At 46.1% G+C, this 18,290-nt stretch overlaps 1 protein-coding gene across 5 annotated transcripts in view; it reads left to right on the forward strand.

Moving 5' to 3' along the window:
- LOC110491229 (mechanosensitive cation channel TMEM63B) overlaps positions 1 to 18,290 on the forward strand; it is a 96,744-nt gene that overhangs the window by 45,357 nt on the left and 33,097 nt on the right. For all 5 annotated transcript variants that reach the window (XM_090201777.1, XM_090201779.1, XM_090201778.1 and 2 more), the window contains 5 exons: positions 1,678 to 1,801; positions 3,813 to 3,946; positions 4,161 to 4,298; positions 13,783 to 13,936; positions 15,940 to 16,046. In XM_090201777.1, the coding sequence (XP_090057903.1) occupies positions 1,678 to 1,801; positions 3,813 to 3,946; positions 4,161 to 4,298; positions 13,783 to 13,936; positions 15,940 to 16,046 (657 nt within the window). The remainder of the gene's footprint in view (positions 1 to 1,677; positions 1,802 to 3,812; positions 3,947 to 4,160; positions 4,299 to 13,782; positions 13,937 to 15,939; positions 16,047 to 18,290) is intronic.

The following is an 18,290-nucleotide window of genomic DNA, read 5'->3' on the forward strand; positions in this document are numbered from 1 at the left end:
ACTGGGACACGCCTGTCCAGAGCATCCCAAACATGCTCAATGGGTGTCTGGTGAGTACGCAGGCCATGGAAGAACTGGGACATTTTCAGCTTCCAGGAATTGTGTACAGGTCTTTGCGACATGGGGCTGGGCATTATCGTGCTGAAACATGAGGTGATGGAGGTGGATGAATGGCGCCACAATGGGCCTCAGGATCTCGTCACGGTATCTCTGTGTATTCAAATTGCCATCGATAAAATGCAGTTGTGTTTGTTGTCTTTGGCTTATACCTGCCAATACCATAACCCCGGCGTCACCATGGGGCACTCTGTTCACAACGTTGACATCGGCAAACTGCTCGCCCACACGACGCCCACACGACGCCATACCCGCCATCTGCCCGGTACCGGTGGAGCCGAGATACATCCGCGACACACAAGATGAGAAACGTTACAGCACTAAACTGCAGTCAGGTTTTTACCTTTCTTTAACTAGGCAAGTCAGTTAAGAACAAATTCTTATTTACAATGACGGCCTAGGAACAGTGGGTTAACTGCCTGTTACAGGGGGCAGAACGACAGATTTGTACCTTGTCAGCTCGGGGATTCGATCTAGCAACCTTTCGGTTACTGGCACAACGCTCTAACCACTAGGCTACCTGCTGTTACCTGTCGCTTCGTCGTTCCCTATTGAGGGCAACGCAGATGAGCTTCCTGAGACGGTTTCTGACAGTTTGTGCAGAAAATCATCGGTTTTGCAAAACCCACAGTTTCATCAAGTTTTTTTTTCGTTATGAAACATCTCTGAGAGATTTTATTTCAGCTCATGAAACTAACACTTTTTACATGTTGTGTTTATATATATATATATTTTCAGTATTGTTGACTGGGTGTGACCAGAGCATTGTCTTCCTCTAATTGGTTTAAATGGCTGTAAGATATATATCACCGCCATCAAATCTAATGTCACACCGAATACAACAGACCTTACCGTCAAATTAAACTTACAAACCCTTAACCAACAGTGCAGTTAAAAAAAAAATAGTTACGAAAATATTAACAAAATAAATTAATGTGAAAAATGTAATAAAATAAAATGTTACGCAATAACAATAACAAGGCTATATACAGGGGGACAATAATTTGGGCCTGGTATAAAGGTCCTGGATGGCAGGAAGCTTGGCCGTACGCACTACCCTCTGTAGTGCCTTACGGTCTGATGCCGAGCAGTTGCCGTACCAGGCGGTGATGCAACCCGTCAGAATGCTCTCGATGGTGCAGCTATAGAACCTTTTGAGGATCTGGGGACCCATGACAAATTATTTTCAGTCTCCTGAGGGGGAAAAGGTGTTGTCGTGCCCTCTTCACGGCTGTCTTGGTGTGTTTGGACCTTGATAGTGGTCCAAACTACATCTGGCGGTCACAGATTTGATTCAGTACTCCCAACACTGCAGGAGGTAAATCACCAATATATCAATATATATTTTACACTTTTTTTTTTTTTTAAACACAAAAGAAGAAGAACGTGAACTACTTTAAAATTGAGGTAGCCTCAATGGTGCTGCCCATGCTGTCACAGACGCCATAATGGCACAAATGCAAAGATAGAGAGAGGTCCTATCTCTACGAGCAACTACTAATTTGTCTAGTAATCCAGTGTATTTGGTCATGTGATATGAGCACGTGTTTCTGTAAACAGGAAGAAGACTGAACGTAGCATGAAGTTCTTTAAAGACCTACAGTCCAAGGAGCACATCCCCACCATGATCAACCCCAAACCCTGTGGACATCTCTGTTGTTGTATCATCAAGGGCTGTGAACAGGTAAGACCAACGTCGAGCTGTATTTCAACCCTCACCTCAAACCCGTTTACAGTACCGCGCCGTTTACAGTACCACGCCGTTTACAGTACCACGTCGTTTTACAGTACCACGTCGTTTACAGTACCACGCCGTTTACAGTACCGCGCCGTTTACAGTACCACGCCGTTTACAGTACCACGCCGTTTACAGTACCACGCCGTTTACAGTACCACGTCGTTTACAGTACCGCGTCGTTTACAGTACCGCGTCGTTTACAGTACCGCGCCGTTTACAGTACCGCTCCGTTTACAGTACCGCGCCGTTTACAGTACCGCGCCGTTTACAGTACCGCGCCGTTTACAGTACCGCGCCGTTTACAGTACCGCGCCGTTTACAGTACCGCGCCGTTTACAGTACCGCGCCGTTTACAGTACCGCGCCGTTTACAGTACCGCGCCGTTTACAGTACCGCGCCGTTTACAGTACCACGCCGTTTACAGTACCGCGCCGTTTACAGTACCACGCCGTTTACAGTACCACGTCGTTTTACAGTACCACGTTGTTTACAGTACCACGCCGTTTACAGTACCGCGCCGTTTACAGTACCCCGTTGTTTACAGTACCACGTCGTTTACAGTACCACGCCGTTTACAGTACCACGGCGTTTACAGTACCACGCCGTTTACAGTACCACGTCGTTTACAGTACCACGCCGTTTACAGTACCACGGCGTTTACAGTACCCCGTTGTTTACAGTACCACGTTGTTTACAGTACCACGCCGTTTACAGTACCACGCCGTTTACAGTACCCCGTTGTTTACAGTACCCCGCCGTTTACAGTACCATGCCGTTTTTTTTGTCGTATCCAAATGCCACAATCAAATTCCCATTGGATATGTTGCCCTGAGTGACCAGCTATTCTGGTCTTTCATACCGTCTCACTCGTAGTTTTCTCATTCATTAGTCCTTCTTCTTCGTCTTCTTCGTCTTCTTCGTCTTCTAACTAACCATCTCTATTCTACAGGAGGAGGCAGTGAGTTACTACACCAAGCTAGAAGCCCCCTAACTAACCATCTCTATTCTACAGGAGGAGGCAGTTAGTTACTACACCAAGCTGGAAGCCCCCTAACTAACCATCTCTATTCTACAGGAGGAGGCAGTGAGTTACTACACCAAGCTAGAAGCCCCCTAACTAACCATCTCTATTCTACAGGAGGAGGCAGTGAGTTACTACACCAAGCTGGAAGCCCCCTAACTAACCATCTCTATTCTACAGGAGGAGGCAGTGAGTTACTACACCAAGCTGGAAGCCCCCTAACTAACCATCTCTATTCTACAGGAGGAGGCAGTGAGTTACTACACCAAGCTGGAAGCCCCCTAACTAACCATCTCTATTCTACAGGAGGAGGCAGTGAGTTACTACACCAAGCTGGAAGCCCCCTAACTAACCATCTCTATTCTACAGGAGGAGGCAGTGAGTTACTACACCAAGCTGGAAGCCCCCTAACTAACCATCTCTATTCTACAGGAGGAGGCAGTGAGTTACTACACCAAGCTGGAAGCCCCCTAACTAACCATCTCTATTCTACAGGAGGAGGCAGTGAGTTACTACACCAAGCTAGAAGCCCCCTAACTAACCATCTCTATTCTACAGGAGGAGGCAGTGAGTTACTACACCAAGCTGGAAGCCCCCTAACTAACCATCTCTATTCTACAGGAGGAGGCAGTGAGTTACTACACCAAGCTAGAAGCCCCCTAACTAACCATCTCTATTCTACAGGAGGAGGCAGTGAGTTACTACACCAAGCTAGAAGCCCCCTAACTAACCATCTCTATTCTACAGGAGGAGGCAGTGAGTTACTACACCAAGCTAGAAGCCCCCTAACTAACCATCTCTATTCTACAGGAGGAGGCAGTGAGTTACTACACCAAGCTAGAAGCCCCCTAACTAACCGTCTCTATTCTACAGGTGGAGGCAGTGAGTTACTACACCAAGCTGGAAGCCCCCTAACTAACCATCTCTATTCTACAGGAGGAGGCAGTGAGTTACTACACCAAGCTGGAGTCCAAGCTGAAGGAGGAGTACAGGAAGGAGAAAGAGAAGGTCAACAGTAAACCGCTAGGAATGGCCTTCGTTACCTTCCAGAACGAAGCCATGACCGCCATGTAAGAGCCTGTGTGACCAGAGGAATGAGAGGATGTTTGTGTTTTTTGTTGTTGTTGTTGTTGTAATCTCTCCTTCTACACTTTCAAGTATCGTTCATCACTCGGCTATTGTGAGAATGCTGGAAATCAATGTTTGTCTTTTTTTTGGGGGGGGGGGATCTTACGTTGGTAATTATAAATCGAGTGATGTCTTCCTATATGCTTCCCTGTTCAGTATCCTGAAGGACTACAATGCCTGTAATTGTCAGGGCTGCCACTGTCAGAGGGAACCCAGGTCTTCTTCCTTCAGCCAGCACCTTCACACATATTCCTGGACGGTCGGCTACGCACCAGACCCACAGAACGTCTACTGGTGAGAACACACACACACACACACACACACACACATATAGCACAGATTTATGTACTCCGTTCCCCTCTGGGGAATTGAGTGCGTTATGTCACCACCAGACATCCTGTTGTAAAGAAATACTTCTGGTTAGACAGCAGTTCTCCTGAGTGCGTTATGACGCCAGATATACCCCAGGTCTATTTCACTTGGATACATGTAGATCAGGGATGGGCAACTGCCACCTTATATACACACCTTAGCCAAGAGGTTTACATACACCTTAGCCAAGAAGTTTACACACACCTTAGCCAATAAGTTTATACACACCTTAGCCAAGAAGTTTATACACACCTTAGCCAAGAAGTTTATACACACCTTAGCCAAGAAGTTTACACACACCTTAGCCAAGAGGTTTACACACACCTTAGCCAAGAAGTTTATACACACCTTAGCCAAGAAGTTTATACACACCTTAGCCAAGAAGTTTATACACACCTTAGCCAAGAAGTTTACACACACCTTAGCCAAGAAGTTTACACACACCTTAGCCAAGAGATTTACATACACCTTAGCCAAGAAGTTTACATACACCTTAGCCAAGATGTTTACATAAACCTTGGGTCAAATGTTTAGGGTAGCCTTCTACAAGCTTCCCACAATAAGTTGGGTGGATTGTGGCCCATTCCTCCTGACAGAGCTGGTGTAACTGAGTCAGGTTTGTAGGCCTCCTTGCTCGCACACGCTTTTTCAGTTCTGCCCACAAATTTACCATAGGATTGAGGTCAGGACTTTGTGATGGCCACTCCAATACCTTGACGTTGTTGTCCTTAAGCCATTTTGCCACAACTTTGGAAGTATTCTTGGAGTCATTGTCCATTTGGAAGACCCATTTGCGACCAAGCATTAACTTTCCTGATTGATGTCTTGAGATGTTGCTTCAATGTATCCACATAATTTTCCTCCCTCATGAAGCCATCTATTTTGTGAAGTGCACCAGTCCCTCCTGCAGCAAAGCACCCCCACAACATGATGCTGCCACCCCCGTGCTTGAGTGGCCCAGCCAGAGCCCGAACTTAAACCCGATCTAACGTGGGGGGGGGGGGGGACTCAGTCCGCCTCTCAATTTACTGTTGAGTATTGAAACAGTAGAATGCAGGAGGTATAATTTAGAGATTTGGTGTTTCATCAGAAATGACTCAATTAGCCCTGTCAGCAAAACATTATTTGATTGGTAAATTTAGTCTAGCAGCCAGCTATCCAAACTTGTAGTAAGCATGGTTGAATTACCAACTGTGGTGTGTGGCTCATTAATCATTAGTTATCATTTTAAAAACTGTAAACATTTTACCTCCGCCCTATAGCAAAATGTGGAGAATTGCAGGAAATTAGGAGGGGAGGGGAAAATCATTTAGAACGGTCATCTGACTCGGAAACTCTGGCATCTTTCTAGAGCTCTCACTTTCCGTCCTGAAGTTCACTGAGGTCATGATTTGACCTCGTTTTTTTCCCCCAGAGTTCTCAGTTTTCTTGAAAGCACCATGATTATCATATGCAGGTACCATCAGTCCAGTAAATTTTTTTAAAGAAAAGGTAATTATTTGTACGTTATTTCAATTTATGCAGGGCTGTGCCTCGCAAGTGCTACACCAACTGATCTACAGTATTTTATTATCAAAGCTTGAGTCCTGAAATATAATATGATCTGAGAAGAACAATATTGGCAGGCCAGGCATATAGCCAATATGCTGTGATAATGTATTAGACCAGGCATACAGCCAATATGCTGTGATAATGTATTAGACCAGGCATACAGCCAATATGCTGTGATAATGTATTAGACCAGGCATACAGCCAATATGCTGTGATAATGTATTAGACCAGGCATATAGCCAATATGCTGTGATAATGTATTAGACCAGGCATATAGCCAATATGCTGTGATAATGAATTAGACCAGGCATACAGCCAATATGCTGTGATAATGTATTAGACCAGGCATATAGCCAATATGCTGTGATAATGTATGAGACCAGGCATATAGCCAATATGCTGTGATAATGTATTAGATCAGGCATATAGCCAATATGCTGTGATAATGTATTAGACCAGGCATACAGCCAATATGCTGTGATAATGTATTAGACCAGGCATACAGCCAATATGCTGTGATAATGTATTAGACCAGGCATATAGCCAATATGCTGTGATAATGTATTAGACCAGGCATATAGCCAATATGCTGTGATAATGTATTAGACCAGGCATACAGCCAATATGCTGTGATAATGTATTAGACCAGGCTTACAGCCAATATGCTGTGATAATGTATTAGACCAGGCATACAGCCAATATGCTGTGATAATGTATTAGACCAGGCATATAGCCAATATGCTGTGATAATGTATTAGACCAGGCATATAGCCAATATGCTGTGATAATGTATGAGACCAGGCATACAGCCGATATGCTGTGATAATGTATTAGACCAGGCATATAGCCAATATGCTGTGATAATGTATGAGACCAGGCATACAGCCAATATGCTGTGATAATGTATTATACCAGGCATGTAGCCAATATGCTGTGATAATGTAATAGACCAGGCATATAGCCAATATGCTGTGATAATGTATTAGACCAGGCATATAGCCAATATGCTGTGATAATGTATTAGACCAGGCATATAGCCAATATGCTGTGATAATGTATTCGGGCTACTGCACACCTCATTCCTACAGAACGGTTTTTATTGGATTAATGTAAAAATATATATATTTTTTTAAACAATTATCTGAGTGGACTGACTGCTTTCTTTTTGACTGCGGAAGTGATCTTGACTCGTGACAACTGGCCACTGGTGTAGATGATTAGCTAACTGCTGAGTGCTGGTATCAGATTACCCCACAGCTGAGACTGTGCATATCTGGCGGGGTCTCTTGGTGTCAGCCTCAGTCCTGTATGTATGTGAAGGGTCATGGAGTGGAAATCAAGCCCCTCTCGGCCAGAGCTATTCAAATCTTCTCAAGGTCAAGAGGTTGTGACCATTTTATTCTTCGTGTTAAAACTGCCATTTTACTTTCACCCATTTTCCCTTTAAAACGAGAAGAAGAAGACAAATAAATCATCATTTTACAACGCAGGATAATAGTTAAATCACGTTAGTTTGATTTACTTGGGCCGGGAAACCCTTTAAATCAAATCAAAGTTTATTAGTCACGTGCGCCGAATACAACGGGTGTAGGTAGACCTTACAGTGAAAGGCTGAATACAACAGGTGTAGGTAGACCTCACAGTGAAATGCTGAATACAACAGGTGTAGTAGACCTTACAGTGAAATACTGAATACAACAGGTGTAGTAGACCTCACAGTGAAAGGCTGAATACAACGGGTGTAGGTAGACCTCACAGTGAAATGCTGAATACAACAGGTGTAGTAGACCTCACAGTGAAATGCTGAATACAACAGGTGTAGTAGACCTTACAGTGAAATGCTGAATACAACAGGTGTAGGTAGACCTTACAGTGAAATGCTGAATACAACAGGTGTAGGTAGACCTTACAGTGAAATACTGAATACAACAGGTGTAGTAGACCTCACAGTGAAAGGCTGAATACAACGGGTGTAGGTAGACCTCACAGTGAAATGCTGAATACAACAGGTGTAGTAGACCTCACAGTGAAATGCTGAATACAACAGGTGTAGGTATACCTTACAGTGAAATGCTGAATACAACAGGTGTAGTAGACCTTACAGTGAAATGCTGAATACAACAGGTGTAGTAGACCTTACAGTGAAATGCTGAATACAACAGGTGTAGTAGACCTTACAGTGAAATGCTGACTACAACATGTGTAGTAGACCTTACAGGGAAATGCTGAATACAACAGGTGTAGTAGACCTCACAGTGAAATGCTGAATACAACAGGTGTAGTAGACCTTACAGTGAAATGCTGAATACAACAGGTGTAGTAGACCTTACAGTGAAATGCTGAATACAACAGGTGTAGTAGACCTTACAGTGAAATGCCGAATACAACAGGTGTAGTAGACCTTACAGTGAAATGCTGAATACAACAGGTGTAGTAGACCTCACAGTGAAATGCTGAATACAACAGGTGTAGTAGACCTCACAGTGAAATGCTGAATACAACAGGTGTAGTAGACCTTACAGTGAAATGCTGAATACAACAGGTGTAGTAGACCTCACAGTGAAATGCTGAATACAACAGGTGTAGTAGACCTTACAGTGAAATGCTGAATACAACAGGTGTAGTAGACCTCACAGTGAAATGCTGAATACAACAGGTGTAGTAGACCTTACAGTGAAATGCTGAATACAACAGGTGTAGTAGACCTTACAGTGAAATGCTGAATACAACAGGTGTAGTAGACCTCACAGTGAAATGCTGAATACAACAGGTGTAGTAGACCTTACAGTGAAATGCTGAATACAACAGGTGTAGTAGACCTTACAGAGTCAATGTGGAGGCTATATACAGGGGGTACCGGTACAGAGTCAATGTGGAGGCTATATACAGGGGGTACCGGTACAGAGTCAATGTGGAGGCTATATACAGGTGGTACCTGTACAGAGTCAATGTGGAGGCTATATACAGGAAGTACCGGTACAGAGTCAATGTGGAGGCTATATACAGGGGGTACCGGTACAGAGTCAATGTGGAGGCTATATACAGGGTGTTACGGTACAGAGTCAATGTGGAGGCTATATACAGGGTGTTACGGTACAGAGTCAATGTGGAGGCTATATACAGGAAGTACCGGTACAGAGTCAATGTGGAGGCTATATACAGGAAGTACCGTTACAGAGTCTATGTGGAGGCTATATACAGGGTGTTACGGTACAGATTCAATGTGGAGGCTATAAACAGGGGTACCGGTGCAGAGACAATGTGGAGGCTATATACAGGGTGTTACGGTACAGAGTCAATGTGGAGGCTATATACAGGGTGTTACGGTACAGAGTCAATGTGGAGGCTATATACAGGGTGTTACGGTGCAGAGACAATGTGGAGGCTATATACAGGGTGTTACGGTACAGAGTCAATGTGGAGGCTATATACAGGGTGTTACGGTACAGAGTCAATGTGGAGGCTATATACAGGGGGTATCAGTACAGAGTCCATGTGGAGGCTATATACAGGGTGTTACGGTACAGTGTCAATGTGGAGGTTATATACAGGGTGTTACGGTACAGAGTCAATGTGGAGGCTATATACAGGGTGTTACGGTACAGATTCAATGTGGAGGCTATAAACAGGGGTACCGGTGCAGAGACAATGTGGAGGCTATATACAGGGTGTTACGGTACAGAGTCAATGTGGAGGCTATATACAGGGTGTTACGGTACAGAGTCAATGTGGAGGCTATATACAGGGTGTTACGGTACAGAGTCAATGTGGAGGCTATATACAGGGGGTACCGGTACAGAGTCAATGTGGAGGCTATATACAGGGGGTACCGGTACAGAGTCAATGTGGAGGCTATATACAGGTGGTACCTGTACAGAGTCAATGTGGAGGCTATATACAGGGTGTTACGGTACAGAGTCAATGTGGAGGCTATATACAGGGTGTTACGGTGCAGAGACAATGTGGAGGCTATATACAGGGTGTTACGGTACAGAGTCAATGTGGAGGCTATATACAGGTGGTACCTGTACAGAGTCAATGTGGAGGCTATATACAGGGTGTTACGGTACAGAGTCAATGTGGAGGCTATATACAGGGTGTTACGGTACAGAGTCAATGTGGAGGCTATATACAGGGTGTTACGGTACAGAGTCAATGTGGAGGCTATATACAGGGTGTTACGGTACAGTGTCAGTGTGGAGGCTATATACAGGGTATTACGGTACAGAGTCAATGTGGAGGCAATATACAGGGTATTACGGTACAGAGTCAGTGTGAGGGGGCACCGGTCAATCAAGGTAATTGAGGTAATACAGTTGAAGTCAGAAGTTTACGTACACCTTAGGTTGAAGTCATGTGAATCAAAATAATAATTTGTGAATCGTGAACATTTTTTTTTTTAGGAAAAAAATATTAGATGTAGCCTTTTATTTTGGATTATTCAAATCTTGTTTTAGAGACACTTCCAGTTGATTTGTAAATAGAATCTATGAGACATTGTGACTCAATAGATTCTAGTCGGCCTGCAAAGTAAACTCTTCTAAGGTAAATATGACCGGGCTAGAAAAGCGGACTTGTTTCAGCTGAATTAAAAGATGTGTTGCCAACCATATCCATTTCATCTTTGATATATTAAATGAGCAAATTATTTCAGAAGGTATAAAGCATATTTGGTTGTAATGTTGCAATGTTTTACATCAAGGGTGGTCACCCTTCCCCCAAGAGAGATAATGGGTGGTCACCCTTCCCCCAAGAGAGATAATGGGTGGTCACCCTTCCCCTGGGAGAGATAATGGGTGGTCACCCTTCCCCCAGGAGAGATAATGGGTGGTCGCCCTTCCCCCGGGAGAGATAATGGGTGGTCACCCTTCCCCCAGGAGAGATAATGGGTGGTCACCCTTCCCCCAGGAGAGATAATGGGTGGTTAACCACCCCCCAGGAGAGATAATGGGTGGTCACCCTTCCCCCAGGAGAGAGAATGGGTGGTCACCCTTCCCCCAGGAGAGATAATGGGTGGTCACCCTTCCCCCAGGAGAGATAATGGGTGGTCACCCTTCCCCCAGGAGAGATAATGGGTGGTCACCCTTCCCCCGGGAGAGATAATGGGTGGTCACCCTTCCCCCCGGAGAGATAATGGGTGGTCACCCTTCCCCCGGGAGAGATAATGGGTGGTCACCCTTCCCCCGGGAGAGATAATGGGTGGTCACCCTTCCCCTGGGAGAGATAATGGGTGGTCACCCTTCCCCCAGGAGAGATAATGGGTGGTCACCCTTCACCCAGGAGAGATAATGGGTGGTTAACCACCCCCCAGGAGAGAGAATGGGTGGTCACCCTTCCCCCAGGAGAGATAATGGGTGGTCACCCTTCCCCCAGGAGAGATAATGGGTGGTCACCCTTCCCCCAGGAGAGATAATGGGTGGTCACCCTTCCCCCGGGAGAGATAATGGGTGGTCACCCTTCCCCCAGGAGAGATAATGGGTGGTCACCCTTCCCCCAGGAGAGATAATGGGTGGTTAACCACCCCCCAGGAGAGAGAATGGGTGGTCACCCTTCCCCTGGGAGAGATAATGGGTGGTCACCCTTCCCCCAGGAGAGATAATGGGTGGTCAACCCTTCCCCCATGAGAGATAATGGGTGGTTAACCACCCCCCAGGAGAGATAATTGGTGGTCAACTATCTTCCAGGAGAGATAATGGGTGGTCAACCACCCTCCAGGAGAGATAATGGGTGTTCAACCACCCCCCGGGAGAGATAATGGGTGGTCACCCACCCTCCGGGAGAGATAATGGATGATCAACCACCCCCCAGGAGAGATAATTGGTGGTCAACCACCCCCCAGGAGAGATAATGGGTGATCAACCACCCCCCAGGAGAGATAATGGGTGGTCAACCACCCCCCAGGAGAGATAATGGGTGATCAACCACCCCCCAGGAGAGATAATGGGTGGTCAACCACCCCCCAGGAGAGATAATGGGTGGTCAGTGTTAATGTAATTTAATGATGCCAATGTGTTTTCATTAATTGAAAACCCTTAATCTATTTTATGAGAATTTTTAAGATTCTTGTTTGCATAAAATAGACGGAGACCAGTCATTTCAATAATAGGTAACAGAATTTATTCTCGGAGCGCGCTGCCACTTAACCACGAACAACAGTTTATATACAGATCATGACGTCATTTCATTGCTTAACAGAAACCCCTCCTCTCGACAGGGACAAAGTGAGGTGAAAAGTTCATTCTAACTTACTAGCACACTCCCAGGTAACTTTTGACCCCTCAACATTATCGATCACCACTGAGCTGACAGTTCTAATTAACAGAAAACCTAGGAATGCACTCACTGTCTTATCTTAAACACCCCAGAGCTCAGTTTCGTCGGTTCAACCATAGGTTAACGACCTTATCTGTTTACACAGTCCACTTCTTTCTTCCTAGTTGGAATGGTGTTCATTAACTTTAATTACTCCTTGTCTGTGTCACACAATCCCGTTTTATGAACTCATATTGTTAATCAGATATAATAAAACAGAGTGTAAGTTTACTTAGTTACAGTTCCATTTAAAATTATTTGTTCAGTCATTTAATCATAATTTTACCAACAGTCAACCACCCCCCAGGAGAGATAATGGGTGTTGGAGTATATATGTTGGAGTAGGGCTGGATCAAAAGCCTGCACACCCAGCAGCTTGACACACGTGTGTTTTATACGGTTGTCTAACAGATATTCTACTTTGTGAGGGGCACCAATCAATCATCGTTCCTCAGACCACTCCATCCTGCCGCTCCTCTTCATTCAGGACTATCCGTAATCATGGTAGTATCCACATTTAATATAGAAGTGTTTAGAGTCAATAAAAGTGACTCCAAAATGACACAATACATTATTTATCTTTTTTTTGGGGGGGGGGGGGAGTCAAGAAAGTATCTGAAACAACCAAAACAAACAGCAAATGCATCCAACAACTTTGTAGAGTCACAAGCTCGATGTAGTGATTGGGTGCTTGGAATATGGGACCAGACACTAAACTTCTATATACCTTAATACACATATCAGTGATACTTTTGGTCCTCTAAAATGGTGGGGTGGGGACGACGACTAGGTACAAAAAGTGGTGTAATTTCTGGATGGATGAAAATACCTTCAAATTAAAGCTGACAGTCCTGTACTTTAATCTCATAGTCGTTATATTTTCCAATCCAAAGTGCTGGAGTACAAAGCCAAAACAACACAAATGTGTCACTGTCCCAATAATTACAGGAGGACTCCGTATGTATATAGAGACGCAGACTATTGTTGGTCATGGAAATTTGGGTAAAAGTCATGGAGAAGTAATGGATTTTTAAAAACATTTCAATCTGTGAAAATGTGTATGAACCCTGTATGGATGATAATGTTGTGTTCTATATTGATAGATTGACCTCTCCTCTCCTGGTTTCTCCCAGGAAGCATCTGGGTTCCCCTGGTGATTGATTGATTGACCTCTCCTCTCCTGGTTTCTCCCAGGAAGCATCTGGGTTCCCCTGGTGATTGATTGATTGATAGATTGACCTCTCCTCTCCTGGTTTCTCCCAGGGAGCATCTGGGTTCCCCTGGTTATTGATTGATTGATATATTGACCTGTCCTCTCCTGGTTTCTCCCAGGAAGCATCTGGGTTCCCCTGGTTATTGATTGATTGATATATTGACCTGTCCTCTCCTGGTTTCTCCCAGGAAGCATCTGGGTTCCCCTGGTGATTGATTGATATATTGACCTCTCCTCTCCTGGTTTCTCCCAGGGAGCATCTGGGTTCCCCTGGTGATTGATTGATTGATTGATTGATATATTGACCTGTCCTCTCCTGGTTTCTCCCAGGGAGCATCTGTCAGTAGGAGGGTTCCCCTGGTGGCTGAGATGCTTCATCATCAACTGTATCCTCTTCCTCCTCCTCTTCTTCCTCACAACCCCCGCCATCATCATCTCCACCATGGACAAGTTCAACGTCACCAAGCCTGTCGAGTACCTCAACGTGAGTCACCTTTGGCCTCTCTTTCTGAAGCTCAGGAGGTTGAATGTCAGGATGTGTCCCAAACAGCACCCTATTCCCTATTTAGTGCACCCTATTCCCTATTTTGGTGCACGCTATTTCCTATTTGGTGCACCCTATTCCCTATTTGGTGCACCCTATTCCCTATTTGGTGCACCCTATTCCCTATTTGGTGCACCCTATTCCCTATTTGGTGCACCCTATTCCCTATTTGGTGCACCCTATTCCCTATTTGGTGCACCCTATTCCCTTTTTAGTGCACCCTATTCCCTATTTAGTGCACCCTATTCCTTATTTGGTGCACCCTATTCCCTATTTGGTGCACCCTATTCCCTATTTGGTGCACCCTATTCCCTATTTGGTGCACCCTATTCCCTATTTAGTGCACCCTATTCCCTATTTAGGCCACCCTATTCCCTATATAGTGCAACCTATTCCCTATTTGGTGCACTCTATTCCCTTTTTAGGCCACCCTATTCCCTATTTAGGCCACCCTATTCCCTATATAGTGCAACCTATTCCCTATTTGGTGCACCCTATTCCCTATTTAGGCCACCCTATTCCCTATTTAGTGCAACCTATTCCCTATTTAGTGCACCCTATTCCCTATTTAGTGCACCCTATTCCCTATTTAGTGCACCCTATTCCCTATTTAGTGCACCCTATTTCCTATTTGGTGCACCCTATTCCCTATTTGGTGCACCCTATTCCCTATTTAGTGTACTATATAAGGAAAAAAAAGTGCCATTTGGGATGCAGGTCAGTTTGACCCTTTTCACACGACTGAATCAAGCCTCCACCGGACTGGTTACACACCCACCGTGCTGTAACTGAGCTGGACAGGAGCCAGCAGAGTATTATGGTTTGGTTGACACAATAGTGGAAAAAGGGGCATTAGTCTGTGTACTATAACTAACCTTAACTGTTAACCTTCATCTGCAATATTCCACCCCTCCATCCTCTACCTCTGTTCCTCGTCCTCTACCACTCTTCCTCATCCTCTACCTCTCCTCCCTCTCTTCCTCTCCTTCCTCTCTTCCTCTCCTTCCTCTCTTCCTCATCCTCTACCACTCTTCCTCATCCTCTACCACTCTTCCTCATCCTCTACCTCTCCTCCCTTTCTTCCTCTCCTTCCTCTCTTCCTCATCCTCTACCACTCTTCCTCATCCTCTACCTCTCCTCCCTTTCTTCCTCATCCTCTACCTCTCCTTCCTCTCTTCCTCTCCTCTACCTCTCTTCCTCATCCTCTACCACTCTTCCTCATCCTCTACCTCTCCTCCCTTTCTTCCTCATCCTTTACCTCTCCTTCCTCTCTTCCTCTCCTCTACCTCTCTTCCTCATCCTCTAACTTTCTTCCTCATCCTCTAACTTTCTTCCTCATCCTCTACCTTTCTTCCTCATCCTCTACCTTTCTTCCTCATCCTCTACCTTTCTTCCTCATCCTCTACCTTTCTTCCTCATCCTCTACCTTTCTTCCTCATCCTCTACCTTTCTTCCTCATCCTCTTCCTCTCCTTCCTCTCTTCCTCATCCTCTACCTCTCTTCCTCATCCTCTACCTTTCTTCCTCATCCTCTACCTTTCTTCCTCATCCTCTACCTTTCTTCCTCATCCTCTACCTTTCTTCCTCATCCTCTACCTCTCCTCCCTTTCTTCTTCATCCTGTACCTCTCCTCCCTCTTCCTCTCATTCCTCTCTACCTCTCTTCCTCATCCTCCACCTCTCATCCTCCACCTCTCTCCCTCTCCTTCCTCTCCTCTACCTCTCTTCCTCATCCTCTACCTTTCTTCCTCATCCTCTACCTTTCTTCCTCATCATCTACCTTTCTTCTTCATCCTCTACCTCTCCTCCCTTTCTTCCTCTCCTTCCTCTCTACCTCTCTCCCTCATCCTCCACCTCTCTTCCTCATCCTCCACCTCTCTCCCTCATCCTCCACCTCTCTCCCTCTCCTTCCCCTCCTCCTCCCTCTCTTCCTCTCCTCCTCCAGAACCCCATTGTGACCCAGTTCTTCCCCACCCTGCTGCTGTGGGCCTTCTCCGCCCTGCTACCCACCATCGTATACTACTCTGCCTTCTTCGAGGCCCACTGGACACGGTACCACTCTCTCTCACTCACACACACACTGGACACGGTACCACTCTCTCTCACTCACACACACACTGGACACGGTACCACTCTCTCTCACTCACACACACACTGGACACGGTACCATTCTCTCTCACTCATACACACACTGGACACTGTACCATTCTCTCTCACTCATACACACACTGGACACTGTACAACTCACACACACACTGGACACGGTACCATTCTCTCTCACTCATACACACACTGGACACGGTACCATTCTCTCTCACTCATACACACACTGGACACGGTACCATTCTCTCTCACTCATACACACACTGGACACTGTACAACTCACACACACACACTGGACACGGTACCATTCTCTCTCACTCATACACACACTGGACACTGTACGACTCACACACGTTATGCTAGTCCATTGTATCTGATGATGACTCCCACTTCTGAGTTAACAGTGAATTATTTGGTGAGAGACCTGGCCGTGTGGTGCCAGGACAACAACCTCTCTCCCTCAACGTGATCAAGACAAAAGAGCTGATCGTGGACTACAGGAGAAGGAGGGCCGAAAACGCCCCCATTCTCATCGACGGGGCTGTGGTGGAGCGGGTCGAGAGTTTCAAGTCCCTTGGTGTCGACATCACCAACAAACTATCATGGTCCAAACACAACAAAGAAGTCGTGAAGAGGGCCCGACAACGCCTCTTCCCCCTCAGGAGACTGAAAAGATGTGTCACGGGTCCCTAGATCCTCAAAAAGTTCTACAGCTGCACCATCGAGAGCATCCTGACGGGTTGCATCACCGCCTGGTATGGCACCTGCTAGGCATAAGACTGAAATGTGCTACAGAGGGTAGTGTGTATGGCCCAGTACATCACTGGGGCCAAGCTTCCTGCCATCCAGGACCCATATTCTAGACGGTGTCTGCCCACCCAAGACATGACCCAAGACTGTTCTCTCTGCTACCGTACGGCAAGCGGTACCGGAGCGCCAAGTCTAGGTCCAAAGGACTCCTTAACAGCTTCTACCCCCAAGCCATAAGACTGCTGAACAACGAATCAAATAGCCACCTGGACTATTTCATATTTACCAGATCCACAAACTCCTGAGCTATTTGTGCTCCTCCCACCTCCTCCCACCTCCTCCCACCTCTGTCCACCGCTCTGGCAGAGCCGTCGCCAGCTGGAACGGTCGGCAGCAGCGTCCTCTAGGTCTGTGGGTTTGATGTTGCACTTCTTCAGCAACGTTTTCATCTGCCCCCCCCCCCCCCTCCGGCTGAAGTATAGCTGGCCATACAGGATCTTCTGCGGCGAGCACTCCTGAGACATTCTAATGACATGCTGGGTGACCATGGCCTCCATACTCTATACTCTTACAGTTGGTGCTGGGTGACCATGGCCTCTATACTCTTACAGTTGGTGCTGGGGGACCATGGCCTCCATACTCTATACTCTTACAGTTGGTGCTGGGTGACCATGGCCTCCATACTCTTACAGTTGGTGCTGGGTGACCATGGCCTCCATACTCTTACAGTTGGTGCTGGGTGACCATGGCCTCCATACTCTTACAGTTGGTGCTGGGTGACCATGGCCTCTATACTCTATACTCTTACAGTTGGTGCTGGGGTACCATGGCCTCCATACTCTTACAGTTGGTGCTGGGTGACCATGGCCTCCTTACTCTTACAGTTGGTGCTGGGTGACCATGGCCTCTATACTCTTACAGTTGGTGCTGGGGTACCATGGCCTCCATACTCTTACAGTTGGTGCTGGGTGACCATGGCCTCTATACTCTTACAGTTGGTGCTGGGGTACCATGGCCTCCATACTCTTACAGTTGGTGCTGGGTGACCATGGCCTCTATACTCTTACAGTTGGTGCTGGGGTACCATGGCCTCCATACTCTTACAGTTGGTGCTGGGTGACCATGGCCTCCTTACTCTTACAGTTGGTGCTGGGTGACCATGGCCTCTATACTCTTACAGTTGGTGCTGGGTGACCATGGCCTCTATACTCTTACAGTTGGTGCTGGGTGACCATGGCCTCTATACTCTTACAGTTGGTGCTGGGGTACCATGGCCTCCATACTCTTACAGTGGGTGTTGGGTGACCATGGCCTCTATACTCTTACAGTTGGTGTTGGGTGACCATGGCCTCTATACTCTTACAATTGGTGCTGGGTGACCATGGCCTCTATACTCTTACAGTTGGTCTTACCAAGTATTTCTGTATGGGTCACACGGTCGCA

The sequence above is a fragment of the Oncorhynchus mykiss genome, chromosome 16, assembly GCF_057628025.1.
Source record: "Oncorhynchus mykiss isolate SJ-2025 chromosome 16, ASM5762802v1, whole genome shotgun sequence".
Lineage (NCBI taxonomy): Eukaryota > Metazoa > Chordata > Actinopteri > Salmoniformes > Salmonidae > Oncorhynchus > Oncorhynchus mykiss.